The sequence below is a fragment of the Gymnoscopelus braueri genome, assembly GCF_963280865.1.
Source record: "Gymnoscopelus braueri genome assembly, chromosome: 3".
Lineage (NCBI taxonomy): Eukaryota > Metazoa > Chordata > Actinopteri > Myctophiformes > Myctophidae > Gymnoscopelus > Gymnoscopelus braueri.
The window spans coordinates 3,062,336-3,082,335 of record NC_137612.1 but is presented as its reverse complement, the minus strand read 5'-3'; the positions used below and the strand labels follow the sequence as shown (position 1 = coordinate 3,082,335).

General features: G+C 42.5%; 1 protein-coding gene across 3 annotated transcripts in view; it reads left to right on the top strand.

Annotated features, from left to right (window-relative positions):
• Positions 1-20,000, top strand: part of cadpsb (Ca2+-dependent activator protein for secretion b) — a gene marked incomplete at both ends in the record, with an annotated part of 105,382 nt that overhangs the window by 48,818 nt on the left and 36,564 nt on the right. For all 3 annotated transcript variants that reach the window (XM_080423146.1, XM_080423144.1, XM_080423145.1), the window contains 8 exons: positions 1,498-1,578; positions 2,365-2,598; positions 4,398-4,519; positions 12,362-12,473; positions 16,852-16,991; positions 17,495-17,561; positions 18,232-18,340; positions 18,497-18,709. In XM_080423146.1, the coding sequence (XP_080279272.1) occupies positions 1,498-1,578; positions 2,365-2,598; positions 4,398-4,519; positions 12,362-12,473; positions 16,852-16,991; positions 17,495-17,561; positions 18,232-18,340; positions 18,497-18,709 (1,078 nt within the window). The remainder of the gene's footprint in view (positions 1-1,497; positions 1,579-2,364; positions 2,599-4,397; positions 4,520-12,361; positions 12,474-16,851; positions 16,992-17,494; positions 17,562-18,231; positions 18,341-18,496; positions 18,710-20,000) is intronic.

The following is a 20,000-nucleotide window of genomic DNA, read 5'->3' as shown; positions in this document are numbered from 1 at the left end:
CTTTTTCGATCTTCTAATCCTACATTCTCTTAACATCAGCGTGAGGTTCCTTTTAGTTATTACCGCGATAGTTCCTGGCCAAACAGGAAACCGTTGCGGTAGTTCCTGGGGACGTCGGCCACGACGTCATGACGTTGGCCAGGAACGTCATTTCCCCGGGAAAGTCCCCCCAGTCCACATTCAATAGAAAATATATAAATAAAAGGCTTCCGGGGGTGAAATTCATGGAGTGGGTGTTGTGAAACTTTTGCCACTCACAAAAGATATACAATTTAACTTTAGTTTTGTTGAAAACGTTACCTAGTATTACTTTAACCACCGTTTATGGTTGAAGCAACTACCTTGCCTCTGCCTCCCTCTCACTCATTCAAAAGCAGCTGGAGAAATTAGGAATTAGTGTTGCAGCCTCTAGCAGCCTCTAACAACATAAGCATGGCACACACACACACACACACACACACACACACACACACACACACACACACACACACACACACACACACACACACACACACACACACACACACACACACACACACACACACACACACACACAAACACAATGGGAAGCGCTGACTTCACTGGTTGTGTCAACAGGGCAACTTGTTTATTGCCTCCAAAATTAATTGTTTTATTTGCCCTCTGTGCATTCGTGGACAGCAGTTCTTAGTGCTCACTACACAATGGATATTCTCCAGAGGTCCACTTTCATCAAATTGAACTGCTGGAATTGAATTTTATGTGTCATCATGGTGCCTGTGACTGGTTATTGTCACTGCATGGTAGCGTATTTGTGTGTGTGTGTGTGTGTGTGTGTGTGTGTGTGTGTGTGTGTGTGTGTGTGTGTGTGTGTATGTGTGTGTGTGTGTGTGTGTGTGTGTGTGTGTGTGTGTGTGTGTGCGTGTGTGTGTGTGTGTGCTGTATGTTCGGGGGAGGGCTATGTGACAGGACTCAAAGTGACTGCTGCGTAGGCAACCTGGCCTGTGGTCTTGTTGGCTCTGTAGGACTGTGTTGGCATGGCCACCAACATGCTTCAACATGCACTGAAACCCATTGAAGCTCGGTGAAGCTCCTATAACAGCAGCAGATGTCACAATAGTGGTCAATGAATGCATACTATTATTAATATTGAAAATGTTTCTATGCAGTGGATGTATAAATGTAAGGATTATCTCTATATCAACACGTATTTTCCAGTAACATATTATAACAATAAAGTGACACACCTCTGCATCAAATCCATGTCCTTATGTACCGTATAGCTTACTCTTTGTATTCTCTTGTGTGCGTACAGTACACTTTAATTAGTGATATACTGAGAGCCCATGAAACTTAAATAGTATTCAAGGTACAACAGTTTTATGACAGGGCCTGAGGTTGACTAAATATAACATATTATAATTTTGATATATTAATGTGAATTCAGCTGTAATATCTGAAAAAATACACATAATACTTGGTTGTTTACATATTCGTTTCCTCTTTGTTCATCTGTAGCTGGACAACCTGGACGAACAGGCTGCACAGATCAGGAGAGAACTGGATGGACGTCTTCAGATGGCTGATCAGATTGCCAGGGTGAGTCAGACATAGCAAATGGGCCCACGTGAAAGAGTAGAGTCTGATTTATACTTGATTGTGCGCCGATGGCGTGGACCGAAAATAGCCGGAAAAAAAGCTCACAACGCATCACGGCGTGACACATTTTCGGCTATTTTCAGAGTGCAACACTGGCACAGAAATGATCATAAATCGAGCCAAATGCTCTATAGCACCTTGATGTGTTAGATATCTCATACTGAGTGAAACGTACTGTGCAAGATTTTAGGATTTGAAATCACACTGAATATGTAAGTGATAATGTGCTGGGAGCAAGTCCGTTTTGGGAAAATAACCACATGACGGGGGTGCGCATAAATCAATCTATTTACTCACCTTAAGTACAGGTATTTCCTCAACTGACTTCCTCACATTATTCCTGCATTATTCTGCTTGTACCGTGGCTAACTTAGGATGTCTGCATAATTGCCAAAAATATTATACCATATAAATGGTTTGCATTCATTCCTTCAATGCTGCTACAGTAAAGTATCTTTGTCACCAGGTTGCTAATTATGAACCAGACTACTTCCAAGACATACTGTACATTGTACAGTATGGTGTGGACGTTGATATTTAATCTATACTCATTCAGCAGTGTTACAGACAAGTAATGTAACCCCATGTGACATGTCTCGACCAATCAGAATAGCGTATTTGCTGCTGGTGGTCTGTTATCTTTCGACGCCGTTGGTAGCATAAATACATGTACCAGTCGCTGTGCATTGTTGCAAAAAGCTTTCAATTCTTTCTGGTTCCTCGCAGGGTGGCAAGTTCCCCAAATTTGTGACCAAAGAGATGGAGGGCATGTACATCGAGGAGCTGAAGGCCTCCGTCAACCAGCTTATGGCTAACCTGGAGAGCATGCCCGTGTCCAAAGGAGGGGAGTTCAAACTCCAGAAGCTGAAAAAGGGACACAACACGTCTATCATGGACATGGGCCAGGAGGACGAGAACACACTGTCAAAGTCTGACGTGGTGCTCTCCTTCACTCTGGAGGTAAAACCAGCACATACGAGGAAGGAAAACCACCCTGTAGGATTTGGGTATTTTACCATTTTCATAGGCTGTAAAATCTAATTAAAGGGACTACACCATGAATTTAAAAAATAATAATAATATTTAATATCATATTGTTTATGTCCCTCAAACGTTTTTCAAAAGGTTTGAGCCTAAATCAAGCCTCAGATATACTCATTCCAACTAACTTCTCTCTGGCTTATAAAGCACTTTCACCTGCAATACCACATTGTCCTGTTTGGCACGGGACGCTATTGAGCCAGTTTGTATGCATGTTATCTCCTGGTTCTGTGTGGAAAAAGTAAAAAAAAAAACTGAAAAACGTTGGAACTGAAAAACGGGAGGAATTGTTCCCTGACGTGACGTAGGCACAGGGACCAAATCAGTTTGGCCTGTTTTAGACCAATTTACAGAAAACCCCAGATTTTCTGTGAAAGCCTGAGTGTTCAAACTGGGGTATTTTTGAGGATAGAAGAGAGGTAGGGGAGACCAAAAACACACAAAAAAGTTCAAATTCATGGTGTAGTCAAACTCTGGTACACATTGTAACACTCTCAGAATGAGGGTGAATTAACAGTGTAGTGTTTGTTATTCCATGGTCTAATAATGGAATTTTAGCAATGCTCAGAGGCAGGAAAGACAAATAAATGGACGCTCTACAGCCCCTTAGTGTAAGATGTGCATAAATCAGGCTTCATAAATCACGGCTGTCGCAGGCCACCTCCCTGCTCCAGACTAAGTATAGGAACAGACAGCAGAGCTGCTCGGAGGTCTGAACAGAAGGTTTGAGAGCATACCAGACACACACACACACACACACACACACACACACACACACACACACACAGGAAAAAACCTTTCACTGGCTCCTTAGCACAGGGAAGGGAACGTGAGTCATCTTCGTTATCACTTATCAGCTCGTCTGGAGTGAGCTATCACCAGGGAAGCAGGGAAACATCTCACGTCTTGCATTACGATGCAGCGCTGTTTAAGACTCACAAAGAACATAACATGTGTGAGGAATGAGGAAGGCATTCCGGAGGTGTGCACCATTACACATCACACTATACTGAGATGATTTGCACTCCTCTAATACATTTGTGACAACTATGGTTTTGTGCCGTGGTGGACGGTAACAAATATTGTACTTTTGACTCCACCGCATTTCTAGGAAGGGGGAAAAGTACGTTATGAATTAACCGCTTAAGCCCTATTTCAAATACAGTGAAAATAGCAGATCTACAAGCTCGAGCTTGTAGATCAGATATTTTCACTATTATTGAAATTTAAGTAAAATCTTTGATTATTTGGGGGGAAATATATTTATTGATATATATCAATATATATCAACTGATATAGTTGATGCGTCATTCATACAGATTGATTGATACACAGTTAAAATGTATCGTTGTGTAATATTCACATTGATTCTGTGTGGATGTACCCATGACACAAACGACAATATATTTAATGTAAGAACCTTTACAGAGTGAAATCTTCAGTGTGCATTTAAAAGGAACCAATCGACCATTCGTATTCTCTGAGTTCAGAAAGGGATCTATGATATCAAATCACAGAAAAAGGTCTCGCACACTGTCTGGAACTTGCCAAAAAGGATGCTCTTTGCAAAAAGGAGCATCCTTTCTGAACATTTGGACATTCCTGGTTGTCCTATACGCACCTGTCACCCAACCTTTGAGGTGTGCATCGGCCTTTTCTTAAAAGTTTATTCTCTGAGTTAAATTACACATGAAAGAAATGATTATTTTTCCTGGTAGGTGGTGATCATGGAGGTGGTGGGGCTTAAGTCGTTGGCCCCCAACAGGATCGTGTACTGCACCATGGAGGTGGAGGGAGGGGAGAAGCTCCAGACAGACCAAGCAGAAGCCTCCAAGCCAACGTAAGGCCCTGGACATTGTCATTATTTCATTTAATGTCATTTTATTTTGCTCACTGATTATCATAGTCATACTCTTAACACATTCGGTGCCAGAGTTTTATTAAAAAAGTGACGTTGAGTGCCAGAGATCTCACCGTTTGTAACCCTACGCTGTTTACAGCTGCAGACTTGCACCCGATTGTAAACAATATATGCGTGCACGATGGTGGATGGTCCTGGCTAACACCTGGAACAATAACATCTCTCACGCGAGTCACCATGGCGGAGTGATCTCGGATCGAAAATGAGTGGTTTTCCCCCACTGTAAAAAGTTAAGGAAATATGGAGGTTTTTTGCAAGGAGATAGAATGGGAGTGGACGGGAGCCATTTTTTTTGGCACGGTGATCCATCTGTCCCTTCATTCTCAGAGTCACCGTGGGTGATTCCAGAGCTGCGCTAGCCCCCCCCCCCCCTTGTGGAAAAAAAAGAAAAAAAAAAAAAGATTGATTTCAAGGAGATTCCCGGTTTTGGCACTCAACGTCACTTTATGCAAAACCGGAGATTCCCTGTTTTGGCACCCAAGGTGTTAAAAGGATCCCCGGCTAAGAAGCTTTCACACAGTAGGGACCGCTCCCGTCGCAAGTTGATGATGTCATTTGTCCATGTGTGGTCCAGCCATAGAGTTATGATATATCTAGAGGGCGTATTGCCCCCCAGCTATTCATTTCTATGAAAGTTGCTCAGTGGCGTTTGAAGCACCCGGAAGTCTGCCGGAAGTACCAATATTGGGTCCTGAGCAGGCGCACAAACGGTAGATGCACGTGCAGTAGCATTTTAAATGAGGAAATGTTGCATTCTCACATTGACCACCAGACGACGGTCGCTTCACTGTTCTACCGCGGCTCTGGGGGCTTGGGTCCAGCCCTATGGAATGTATGGAATGCATGTGCTAATAAAGAGTATTTAGAATATTGCTGTGATGCTGAAATTAGGAAGTGTTAAGTTGTTTTTTATTAGCACATGCATTCCATACATTCCATAAGGCTGCACCACACATGGACATATGACAGAATGAAAGATGTATTATTTCTAAAATAAATAGAATATTTAAGGTGTTTTTCATTTCAATTCTTTGTTATATGGGGCAATGATAATGTATTAAGGCATATAAGGCTTATCCCGTCTCCAATTAGTGCAAAACTCAGCTGCTAGACTTTTAACCAACACCAAGAAACGTGACCATATCACCCCCATTTTAGCTGCTCTTCACTGGTTACCTGTTAATTTTAGAATTGATTTTAAGATTTTACTTATGACCTTCAAAGCTGTGAATGGACAGGCCCCCCTTTATATTTCTGCCATGCTGGAACCTTATAGGCCTGTACGCAGCCTCAGATCCTCGGATAAGGCCCTCCTGGAGACCCCCACACCCCAGCTCATCACAAAGGGTGGAAGAGCTTTTGCAGTCCGGGGCCCCTAAGCTTTGGAACGCCCTACCTGTCACCCTAAGACGTGCAAAATCAGTATCATCTTTTAAAACTCTTCTGAAAACTTATCTCTATGCTAAGGCCTTTTCTAAAATTTTACTGCCACTTTTGTTTTATTTGAGTATATCTGTATGTATTTTGTGCCACTTGCTTTATTCTCTGATCGTCTGTAATAGCTTTTATCCAAAGTTTTATCATGATTGTTCTTTTTATTCTGCTCTGTAAAGCACTTTGGGACTTGGGAAATTTGCTATATAAATAAATTCCCATTATCATTATCATTATTAGTGAGGGATCCTTTAAAAAAAGTGGGATCCTGGGACCCCCAGGGGTCCTTGGGGGAGGGATCCAGGGGGTCCCCAGCAACAGTATAGCATAACCGTGGCCAAATACATATCAATTTGGGGGTCCTTGCCACGAAAAAGTTTGACAACTGTAAACAGTAGCACCAAACACACACTGCATAGTCCAGCTGTGTGAGCCAGGGTCAGAGCCACGCCCCCAGAGCCACGCCCCCAGAGCCACGCCCCCAGAGCCACGGTAGAACAGTGGAGCGGCCGTCGCCTGGTGGTCAAATCTGAGAATGCTGGACTTCCGCATTTAAAATGCCACTACGCATGCTTCTACAGTTTGAAACCCTAGCGCGCCTGCTCGGTGCTCAAGACCTCCGCATTTGGGCACCCAAATTTGGTGTGCAAATGCTACAGTAGAGGTATTTCCGGGTGCTTCAAACGCCAGTGAGCAACTTTCATTGAAATGAATAGCTGGGGGCGGGGCAGTCCGCCCTCTAGATATATTATAATTCTATGGTCGGAGCCCACACGGAGGGAGAGAGCGAGAGATAGAGAGAGCGAGAGAGATCTCCATCTCACTGCTGCTGAAAGACGATTGTAATAGGATATGGATTATCTGACTCGTGATTATTAATTATAAGGAGGCAAGGTAGTTGTGTGTCTCCTCATCTCCATTAATGACAACATTTTCCGAGGTCGAATGAGGCCAATTGCATCCCTGTTGTCCCTCTGATGCATTTTGAATGGCTGTCAATATTTCTATCATTCTTAAAATTGCTCTGAAAGTGACCAAAACTATATCATTTTACAACTATCGTTGTCGTTATAGTTGTGGTGTGGACTCTGCCATCCACTTCAGTTAGAACGATTTTTAAAACCACATAATCATAGTTATCATAATAGTAATAGTGCTTGGTGTGAATGAAGTACCTTGGGAGGTAGGCTAGGCAATTACTGGCTGGATTTTATGGTGAACTATATCGTTCACCATTGTCTTTGTTGTGGTGTGGACTTTGCTATCCACTTGAGTTTTAAAACTGTATCTAGGGGGCACGGTGGCGCAGTCGGTACTGCTGTCGCCTCACAGCTAGAAGGTCCTGGGTTCGATTCCCGCAGGGGACGCTGTGGGCGCTGGGGGCGTGTTCTCTCCTCCGCGTCATCAGTGCCCATACCCTAGGTGGGGTTGGCGAAAGGGCCTTTCTGTGTGGAGTTTGCATGTTCTCCCCGTGTCTCCTAGGGTAGTTAATACCCTCACAAAAACATGTAGTAATCCTGGTCACTATACTGCCTCCCCCTGGCCAGCCGGGGCGCCTGATGGAGGGGAAGGGAACTGGTTGGAATAACGTGTTCCTTCCACGCGCTACGTCCAACCAGGGAAACTCTCCCCTGTCAGGTGACAAGAAGGTCAGTTGGCTCTCATGCATTGAAGGAGGCATGAGCTCGGCCCTGGCCCTGGCCCAGTCCCTAGGTTGGCAGAGGGAAGGTAGTGCCCAGGATTACATAGACAATTGGCGTTGACGTCCAACCAGGGAAACTCTCCCCTGTCAGGTGACAAGAAGGTCAGTTGGCTCTCATGCATTGAAGGAGGCATGAGCTCGGCCCTGGCCCTGGCCCAGTCCCTAGGTTGGCAGAGGGAAGGTAGTGCCCAGGATTACATAGACAATTGGCACTGGGTGTAAAAAATAGGGTTACAAAATCGTGGGATAAAAAATTAAAAATAAAAAAACTGTATCTTATAGTTATAGTGCTTGGTGTGAATGGCCCTTTACACATGGTATTATACAGAAAGTAATGCTATATTGAACTGGGTGACTTTCTGGCAGTATATTATGCTGAGAGAGTACGTAAAGGTTAAAAGGATGGCTGGATAACTAATTGAAAAGTGAAACGCTTTGTGAGGTTGTGTAGAGAGGTTAAGTAACAAAAGGCAAAGCGTGCAGATTAGAACTCTTCCTCAGCATTAATATTCAGCATTGGCAGGAATCATTAGCCTACATAAAAAATAATTCTACCCAATTTGGCAAAATACTGCTCTGGTGTCACCAAATTCAAGAAGGTCTGTGTAACAATGAATACAAACAATACTAACACATTTATTTGTCATTAATGCTAAAGTAGTTGCCTTCAGTTGCCATCCAACAGTGACTTTGAGGGTGACAACCCATCTGTTGATGATTTGGGGAACCCCAGAGCTCGTTGAGTGGTTCTGGCTCCCCAGTCAAATGCAGAGTAGTTTAATGTAACTACTAATTAAATTCACTTGAAATATAAATAATACAATTATAATAAACAAAAAAATGCAAAAAACAAATATACTGTACATCACTTGGCATGGGTTCCATGGCCTAATGAAAGTCAATTTGGGGGTCCATATGGCCTAAGGAACAATGCTTGCTGGTTACTGGTGCTATATGAGCTGACCAGAAATAAACATATTGTATGTGGCGATGTCACGTTAGCTTAGTTGACCAAGTTTAATTTACTCATTGAATGGGTCAGGTTAGCCATCATTGCAGCAACTGAGAGATTTGTCAGGAGTCAAGACCCACCGCTGCCCGTAAGGGTCCATTTGGTTCCATTTGTACAGTTACATTACTTTTTTGTTCACTGAGTTACAAAGAGTCCATTTGGTTCAATTTGAACACTGACACTCTCAGAATTAAATTAACACTCAGAATTTGACAGTGTAGGTAGAAATCCCACGGGGGAAGTGAACATTCACTGTGTAGGTTTTTCATTATAACTGTTTGAGTCGATCATGATTCATACCCGCAGACTCACTCATCCTTTTCTACAGATTATTTCTGACTCAAGTGATCCATGTAAAACATTTCATTGTCTAATCCTCCCGTCTATTATATTTTGTAGGATATTACTCGCTACAGTCTTTTGAAAGCCCCTACAGTTGCCTCATGTGAAATCAATGGAATTCATTTCTGGAAATAATATCCTGACGAAAGCTCATGTTTGCTTTGACTCCTGTGTCTACAGTTTTTCTTATTTTTTTTTTTGGGGGGGGGGCTACTACAATAGATTATATAAATGCTTGCATCATAGAGTTATTTTAAGGTCCAGCGTCCTTCTCTTATGCACCTAATTCAAGTACCCTCTTATAAGGAGAGTAGGAGAGATGGAGAGATACATACAGAGAGAGATAGAGGGAGAGATTGACGGAGAGTGATTGGGTGGGAGGGGTTTAAGCCAGATGCATACTTTGTTGCACGACGGTGTCGCACGTCGGATATAGCCGACCTACAAGCTCACAGCGCGTCATGGATGCGACGCGCTGTGAGCTTGTAGGTCTGCTGTTTTCGGCGCTCGCCACCATTGTGCGACAGAGCATAAATGAAGGCTTAAAGTAGGTAATGTTATGTGAAGGACAGAAACTGCTGCTTCTTCTGCACCACCTCTGAGAAGACTAGAATAGCGGATACAGTAGGAATGGATCTGGAGAGAGCCCCCCACTGGAACTCCTGGGAATTACAAGCATGTTTGGCAACCAGGTCACCGCACGCACGCGCGCGCACGCGCGCACGCACGCACGCACGCACGCACGCACGCACGCACGCACGCACGCACGCACGCACGCACGCACGCACGCACGCACGCACGCACGCACGCACGCACGCACGCACGCACGCACGCACGCACGCACGCACGCACGCACGCACGCACGCACGCACGCACGCACGCACGCACGCACGCACGCACGCACGCACGCACGCACGCACACACACACACACACACACACACACACACACACACACACACACACACACACACACACACACACACACACACACACACACACACACACACAGTGCCTGACAATGTTATAGCTTTGAAGAGCTACAGGCAGAAAATAAAGAGATTGTGTGGGTTTTGGGGGACAGGGTGGATATATATACGGGTTGGGTGGGGTTGTGGTATTGTAATACATTTTTTTGACCCAGCATTTGTAATTTGTATCGAAAATATTTTTTGATTTTCACCCATCTCTGGACATATCTAGGCAACAATATCAGTTGGTTTTGATATAATTATATACTCATATAAATGTACATTGTAAATGTCTAACTAGCTCTATTCGCAATGCTTTGAACCCTTTCTACCGTTAAATGTGAAATTAAATGTACACTTATACTGATGATATAGGTGTAAACTGTGTGTTTATAGGGATCTTGGGAGAGTTTACTAGGGTGGATATTCCACTCCTGACATTACAGTTTTGAAAAAATATATATAACATATTTATTGTTAATGAGAATGCCAAATTAAAACATAATGTGCTATTTTCCCCACATTATTTGAATTCCCAGCATATTTATTTATATGTACTGTCGGCCTATCTTTAATAATTGTACAGTGTCTGTCTGTGAATACATTACAGTGGAGCCAGGCTCTGCACTGGCTGACATCACTCTTATCCAATTCTAACAGCTTTGGTGTAGTGTTGCATGTATCAGGACTATAGTTAGCACTGCCATTACATCACGTTACAAGGTGTGATTTTCAACCATCGTTATACCCCCATCGACATACACATCCACAAAATGTGGATACTGATTAGTGTTGTTATTCTAGAAGATAATGACAGAACTTGGATGTTCTAGTAAGCCTTTAAAACTTGAGTATGGTCTTTACTGGCTGAATTTAGCATTTATCATAGAATGTGATTATTATTTTTATTTGTATTTATTTATTTTATTCTATTTATTTATTTATTTTTATTTATGTATTTTCTATTTCTATGTCTATTTATGATTTAGTATTATAGACAGTGGGACATTATTAGAGATTGACAGATTGATTGATTGAATACTTTATTTTGAAAGACCCTAACCCTAAAGTACATGGAAGTACAATTCACAATACAAGGTCCTCTAAACTGGATCGCTCATAAAAGCTCTTGGCTTATTTAAAATGAGATCCCCGTGCACTCAAATCATGATGACATTTAAGAAGACATACAAATATACACTACTATGCAGAACGTCATACAATCAGCTTACAGGTTACTGGTAGATGATTTGTGTTGTGTGAACATTAGAGCTGCATGCTCACAGGAGCTTTTGGTGGATGGACTGCACTAGCAGTCCTTGGCGATGATTTGATCCACAAGGTCACCTTCAATCCATAATAATGGTTCCATCTGAAACCAGCACAGTCCACCAGAGAGCCCACCACTGCCTTCATATAAACAGTGGCTATATTCTGATTCTAAAATGTCAAGTCCCCCCCCCCCCCCCATATAATTTTCATACTGTTCATGCTCCATTGCAATGGTACAGTTTACTCAGAAAAAAACTTAAGAAGGTATGTGAGGCCATAACATAGTATATTATACTGACTAGATTACTAGACCTTAGGAAAAAAAAAATCAGCCTTCCTCAGAGCATCCCTAGTGCATTGGTTCTCAAAGTGGGGTCCAGGGACCCCCAGGGGTCCTTGGGGGGGGTTCCAGGTGGTCCCCAGCTAAATGTGTTAATACTGCATCACAATCACCACTTTATCCATTTTAACCACTTTATCCATTTATTCATTGGCTATAAAAAAATAGCAGATCTACAAGCTCACAGCGTGTCACTTTGTACATCTGCTATTTTTTTGTAATCTTTAAAGTGTTTTTCTGACACAAATCTTCTCTTCTGGGGGTCCCTGGCACAAAACATTTTCCGATGGGGGTCCGCGGCCAAATATATATCAATTTGGAGGTCCTTGACGCGAAAAAGTTTGAGAACTACTGCCCTAGTGGCAAGAATAACAGGAACAGAAGGAGAAGAAGATGACATGTTTATTCTCTGTGCACCATATCTCTTTCTTATGTCTGCGTATTTTCTCTCTCATAATTCACACTTTCACGCTCGTCAAAAATAACAGAAGACGTGTTTACCGCTTGTTATTTTGGAAGGTGATACAGAGAGAAAGACTGTTGGATCTCAGCCAGCTTTTATCAACCTCACAGGAGTTAATGCTGTCCAGCATGCTTGCTCGAGATGTTCCAAGCTGAAGGATGCTGTCCCGGCAGGCTGCATTATGGAAGCTAACCTCCCGAGTGGCTTTTTGTCGTTGTTTTTTTCAGTTGGGGAACCCAAGGGGACTTCACCACCACACACCCTCTGCCTGGCGTCAAGGTGAAGTTCTTTACAGAGAGTACAGGAGTGCTGGCACTGGAAGACAAAGAGCTGGGCAGGGTAATCAACTCTCTTATTTAACCCCATTAACCCTGGCATCCCTGTTTTGGGCATGTCATTATTATTTTGAACGTTATTATTTATTTATTTTTTAGTGTATTTTTTACTGTATATTTGGTCATGTATGCACTACAGACCAAGTAAAACCTGATATATCCATCCATCAGTTTTTCCTGAGTTGGAACATGCCTTACTTGCGGCACAGTGACAGCACATGACCGCAACAAGAATGGTTCTTGGGGGAAGGGCTTCTCAGTGTATTCAATCAATAATTATGCATGGGTGCAGCAGAGTTGGGTAAACGTCAATGAAGAAGAAATGCTATCCTTCATCTCAGCCTAAAAGGAGCATTGGAGTCCTTCCACATGCAGATGAATGGCACTAATACTGCAGTGTTTCCAGGAAACAGATCCACGTCGTTGCAGTCGGGCAGAAACCAAACCCGACTTCAACTTTTCATGTTTTTTCGTAAATGTATGCCCTACTGTACTTTGTCATACCACAGTGTCACAGAAAAGTAGCAAAAATAGCCGATCTACAAGCTCACAATGCGTTGCTTCGCGATGCGTTGTGAGCTTGAAGATCGGCTATTTTTGCTATTTAAATTCGTTTTTAAAGTGAAAGTGGTCTGTCTTTGGGTTTTATAAATGTTGAACCAATTCAAATTATTAAAACGAGTGACAAAATAATAACTCCACTGGATCCATAGGAACACAGGTTATATTTGAACACTCCTTGAAAAGTAGTGATTTTGAACATTCAAGGTTTCCACGAGATAACGATGATGTGTTGAGCCCTAGCTGGGGTCAGTAGTGTGTTGTGTGTAGACTGACTAGCAGGGCTTTGAAAGCAGGTTATTTAAACCTATTGCTATGAGCATCTGCTCCAAACACAAACCTATACAAACTCTTCTTTTCTTTTCTTTTTTTGCACGTGATCTTAATAATAAAATCAATCACGCAATGACAATGCCGTTTAGAACGCATTCTGCAATCCAAATTCATTTATCTCACATGCTGCAAAGCCCCTCCCTCACCACCTGTTCTAAACTAGGCAGGTCTCACCTGGGAGCTGGCCTAAAGAGCCAAACTGTCTCTTCATCTCTTTCTCTCTCTCTCTCTCTCTCTCTCTCTCTCTCTCTCTCTCTCTTTCTGTATCACAGATGCACGCACGCAAGCACAGACTCACGCACGCACACACACACACACACACACACACACGCGCGCGCACAGATCGAGCCATCAATTACGCTTACAGAGCGTCATCCATTTTCCCAGTATTTTCATTCAGTGTAATCAGCTTGATATGTTTACTGTACTGTACTTCTAGACACTTTTAGATCTGGAAGTCTACTCTGTCCTCGTTCCGGTGTCTCTGTGGATGCTCATGCTTTGAGTTTAGGTCCAGCCAGAATCCCCTGTGACTCCTCTAACCTTGTGTGTCCTGGTTTCCACGCGGTGGTGGAGAATGCAGGTTCTGCTCTTCTAACATCGACCCGAGCCTCCTGCGTTCAGTCACTTGGACGGGATTCAGAGATAACCTCTTTTGAATATGGGCCAGTAACAACAGGCCCATGTGAACGCATCCAATTTCCTAGCAAACGATTTCCTGTGTCCTGATTTAAACCACACGCCCTCTGCGTATTAATTATTCAAATATGATGGAGCAGGAAAGATTCCTGTGTCCTCCACTCTGCTCGTAAAAAAAACCCCAAGACTTGCAGACGTTTGTCCGACTGTTGGTTTTGGGAGGTGGTGTCACTGGTCGGAGGCTTAAAGGAGCTACACCGTGAATTAAAAAAATATATTTGATATTTAATATCATATGGCGTATGTCCCTCAAACCTTTTTCAAAAGGTTTGAGCCTAAATCATCACTCAGATATACTCATCCCAAGTCAATTGTCTCTGGCTTATACAGCACTTTCAGCTGCAATACCAAAACGTCCTCTTGGGCAGGGGGGGGCTACTGAGCAATTCTGTTAATACAAAATTCTGTTAATAAAAAAATATATAAAAAAAAAAAAAGGAAAAAAGGAAAAATTCTGCATAAAAAGAAGCATCTAAGAAAAATACAAAATCGAAAAAAAAACACTTTGAACATTTTTGAACAATTCCACCAAGTGTTTGAGGTGCCTGTTTCACCCACTTCCGGGGGGCGGAGCCAAAATCCGAGCCCGAAGTATTTGTTCGTAGACCCCCACTTAGGGGGGGTAGAAAAAGTTTCGGAGCGATTCGGGCACTTTACATTTAACATTGGGTTTGCCATCAAAAATGTTTATGACCTCATAAACATTGCCATTCTGAGATCGCCTGTTCAGACACGCCCATTCTGGAAATCCATGAAATGAGAAGGAATGACTGAATAAAAAAAAAAAACATTTTTTGGGGTACAAGAGACACTGGGGACCCCAAAAAAAAACAAGAAAAAAGTGATTTTCATGGTGTAGACCCTTTAATGTATTCTTTGTCACATGGTGGTATCACTCGCCATGTGTCAAAAATAATAACAGATATTCAACGTTGTTAGCTTATAGATAGCGACCAACACTGTTCTAAGGATACATTAAAGGATCTACACCATGAATTTTAAAAAATATCATAATATTTAATATCATATTGTTTATGTCCCTCAAACGTTTTTCAAAAGGTTTGAGCCTAAATCAAGCCTCAGATATACTCATTCCAACTAACTTCTCTCTGGCTTATAAAGCACTTTCACCTGCAATACCACATTGTCCTGTTTGGCACGGGGCGCTATTGAGCCAGTTTGTGAGCATGTTATCTCCTGGTTCTGTGTGGAAAAAGTAAAAAAAAAATAATGTATTTTTATTTTTTAATTTGTTTTGGAACTGAAAAACGGGAGGGATTGCACCCTGACGTGACGTCACGTCAGGGTGCAAATCAGTTTGGCCTGTTTTGAGACCAATTTACAGAAAACCCCAGATTTGGGATAGAAGAGAGGTAGGGGAGACCAAAAACACACAAAAAATAAGAAAATGTTAAAATTCATGGTGTTTAAGCATTACTCAGTGATGAGAGATCAGAGCTCCTCTTCTGAGCAAATGTAAATGCTCCTCCGATTCTCTACACACTGACTAACACAATCTCACATGTCTCACGCATACAGTACGTACGTAGGTGTGCGAGCGTGAGAGTGTTAAGAGGTCTTATGTAATGCTGTCAGTTATTGCTGAATATTATATTACAGAGATCCAGGTCAGCTTAACCACTTAACCACTCAAATATATAATCTTTCATACGACAAATAGCGGTTATACTGTAGCCGATCTACTGCACAAGCGCACAACGCATTGCATCGCAGCATGTTGTGAGCTTGTACATCCACTACGTAGTGCCCAAAATAGGGACGCCAGGGTTAATGTTGTTTATACAACCCATAGCATACCATGATGTTGCTGTTGGGTAGAAACCTTGTATCTAGATATTTCAACGTATGTTTTTTCATAAATGAATGCCCTAGTTTATAGTACAACAGTGTCTAACAAAAGTAGCAAAAATAGCCTAGTATTTACAAGATGCGACATGTTGTGAGCTTGTAAATAGGCAGTGGTGTAAAGTAACTAAGTACATTTACTCAAGTACTGTACTTAAGTACAATGTTGAGGTACTTTTACTCTACTGGAGTATTTCCAATTTTCTATACTTTTACTTCTACTCTACTACATCTCAGAGGCAAATATTGTACTTTTACTCCACTACAATTATTTGAAAACTTTAGTTACTAGTTACTTTGCAGATATAAATTATTACATTATAAAACATCCATTAACCACTTTAGCCCTATTTTATACCTGGCTATTTGAAAATAGCTGATCTACAAGCTCACAACGCGTCGCATCGCGACGCGTTGTGAGCTTGTAGATCTGCTATTTTCAAACATTTTAGTACTTTTACTTTTGATACTTTAAGTACATTTTGATACCAATACTTGTGTACTTTTACTCAAGTAAATTTTGAATTCCGGACTTTTACTTGTTACAGAGTACTTCTACATTGAAGTATTGATACTTTTACATAAGTAAAACATTTGAGTACTTTTTCCACCACTGTAAATAGGCTATTTTTGCTATTTCAGACAAATAATGAAAGTGTAAGCGGTTGACCATGTCGGTGGATTTTATAAATGTTGAACTCGTGAAAAGTAAAAGAAGAGCTTGTGACTAAATAATAACTGCACTGGACCCATTGGAATGCAGGTAATTTCCTCAAACGTAATGGTTTTGGACACACAAGGTTTCTAGCCCGACTGCGACCGCGAGCAGCGCATCCAACGTCAAGCTCATGACAGCATCCTAGAGCCCCGAGTCTCCAGTCTCTGAGGTGCTAAATTGTGCCATCTGTTTGATTTGAGTGCAGGTCGTCCTTCACCCTACTCCTAACAGCCCCAAGCAGTCGGAGCTGCACAAGATGACTCTGACCAAGGCCTGCCCCGACCACGATCTCAAGATCAAACTTGTCTGTCGCATGGACAAACCACAGAACATGAAACACTGTGGGTAAGAGACTGGAAGCTTCTCTCTCTCTCTCTCTAAGCCAGTGGCGCTCTCTCTGCCAAGTCTCTGTGTGCTTATTATTTTTCATGTATTTCTTATAGAACAGCAGCCCCTTCAGCTGCTTGGCCTAATTTCCAGGCACATACCATGGAAAAATACTATGACGTTTCCCTGCTCCCCCTGGTGGACACCAATGTATATTTTAGGGGTTTTATTAAGTCAGGATTTGTAAGTGTAACTGCATTTATTGAGGGCAACAGTGATGAACATGTATGTTTTCCATTATATATATTTTTTTCACAATAGTTTAAAAGTTTTGTTATGTTTATTACTGTCAAGCTGAGCTATATAACAATGCAAAAAAAAAAAAAATAGGCCTACTGTTGCTGTATACCAATTATGGTCATGGTTCATCACGTGTATTTTCTTCTTTTTCTTTTTTTTTAGATATGAAATATGGCATGGGTTCAGTGTACTGACTTGTTTTGCACAATGTTTTTTGACAGGTACCTGTGGGCTTTTGGGAAGAATGTTTGGAAGCGCTGGAAGAAGCGTTTCTTTGTCCTGGTACAGGTGGGTCTGATCCGAGATCCAATGGCGAAATTGAGCATGGTAGAACAAACAAACAGACAAACAAACCTTCTGCAGCCCAAATTGGCACCTCAACTATAGCGCTGACAATGAACACAAATGGCCGTGTTCGCAGGTGGGAAGCCAGCAGGCCATTGATTGCATCCCTGTCACTGCACACTAGCACCAGTTCAGTAGACTGGGGGAACTGGAGAAAATAGTGTGGACCTGGGCTGGACCTCTGCACGTGTTGTGCTCTCTGAGTGAAACTTCTCACTGTCAGATGAAAAGAGAGACAGCTTGAGTCTCCATGTGCACCGGAGGAGGATTGTGGTTGTTGTCACCCATCCCATGCAGGCCAACAATGGGGGTTGGCAGTGACAGGAAACACAGTATGCAGTACATTGGGGCAATTGGCAATGTCTAAAATGGGGAGAAAATGAAAACAACAGTAGACTTGGAGGTGTATTTGCTGCATATATGACTGCATGTATCTACAGTACAGGGAGGCAACACTACATTTTCCACAATTGGATATAATCCATTATCTGGTAAATCATATAGTTATTAGTCAACATTAGCTTGTGAGCAAAGCCCTCATTTCAATAGAATGTAATGGTAGCCTATAAGAAGCTTTGTGCAACTATTTTAAATCATGGCCAATCTGTTTTAGGTGAGCCAATACACATTTGCCATGTGTAGCTACAGAGAGAAGAAATCTGAACCACAGGAGTTACTTCAGCTGGATGGGTACACTGTGGATTACACTGACCCCCAGCCAGGTGAGACGGCACACACGCACGCACGCACACACGCGCACACACGCGCACGCACACGCACACACGCACACACACGCACGCACGCACACACGCACGCACGCACGCACACGCATGCACATACAAGCAGACATAATATAATTACACTTTACTCCTACTTAGGTTTGGATGGCGGCAGGGCTTTCTTCAATGCCGTGAAGGAAGGTGACACTGTGGTCTTTGCCAGTGACGACGAGCAGGACCGCATCCTGTGGGTCCAGGCCATGTACCGTGCCACCGGCCAGTCCCACAAGCCCGTCCCACCCACTCAGGTCCAGAAACTCAATTCCAAAGGGGGCGCGTCAGCTCAAATGGACGCTCCTATTTCTCAGTTCTGTAAGTAACCCAGTACACAACACGTGACGTGACAGCTATAGACAGAAAACAGACTTCTGTCACAAACCAGTGAAAGCTGTAACCCATAAATGTTGCACGCCATGCGCTCCACACTGCAGTCATAAAACATGCTGGTAGAACTAACACACAAGCACGCCCCCCCCCCCCCCTCCCCTCCCTCCAGTATCCAATGGACTTCCACTCATTTTCACCAGTCACAATGTTTAAAGGTGCAATTCTTTACTACTTCACGAATCTGAGTACTAAAACACTAACCAGCCTCAGAAACGATAGGAATAGAATAAACCAATGAGATAGAGTGGAAACTACATGCAACAATTAAATAGGTCAACAAAACCGAACCGAACATTCAGTGCTGCTGGTGTTTTGTGGCAGCTGAATGGAACTTCTTTAACTTATCAACATTGTGCTGCTCTTGCGCTTGTCACAGACCCATCAATAACAGCTCTGGACAGCAGCTGAGTGTCTGGTTCTGAGGTAATCCTCAAACGCTTCCCTTGTCAATGGCGTCCGTCTGTCGACTGCTGAGTCAGACTTCTCTGTAGCTTTTAACCACTCTGTCACTTGCACCTTTAACCCTTTAAGACCGGGGGACGCATCTGTGTAACCACTTTATCCATATTTTATACTTTTGGCTATTCAAAAATAGCAGATATACAAGCTCATAGCGCGGCACCGAGTGCCGCGCTATGAGCTTGTAGATCTGCTATTTTTTTTTTAAATCGTGTTTTTTTTTTTGCAAATCTTTGAATATATATCTATAAAGCAATTGTTTTTTACTCAAATCTTTGCTTCTGGGGGTCCCTGGATTATTATTTTTTTAGATGGGGGTCCGCAGCCAAATACATATCGTTGTGGGGCTCCTTGACACTGACATTAATATTATAGCAACATAAGTGTTTCAGAAAACTGTTTTAAACTGATTTAGAAGACATTTGTAGAATCCCCAGAAGCAATAACATTTTAGCTAGAAATGCTCGCTTTAAATATATATATATATTCAAAGATTTGCACAACATTTTTCACGATTTTTCAAAAATAGCAGATCTACAAGCTCATAGCGCGGCACTCGGTGCCACGCTATGAGCTTGTATATCTGCTATTTTTGAATAGCCCAACGAAATCTAAAAATGACACACAGATGCGTTCTCAGGACTTAAAGAGTTAAGCAGCCCACAGGTCAAGTAGCAAAAAGTGAAGGTAAGACTGTCTATAGTATAGTGTGGCATCTGTACCGCCTGCTGTTGTTATCCTCTCTTGTGTCCCCCTC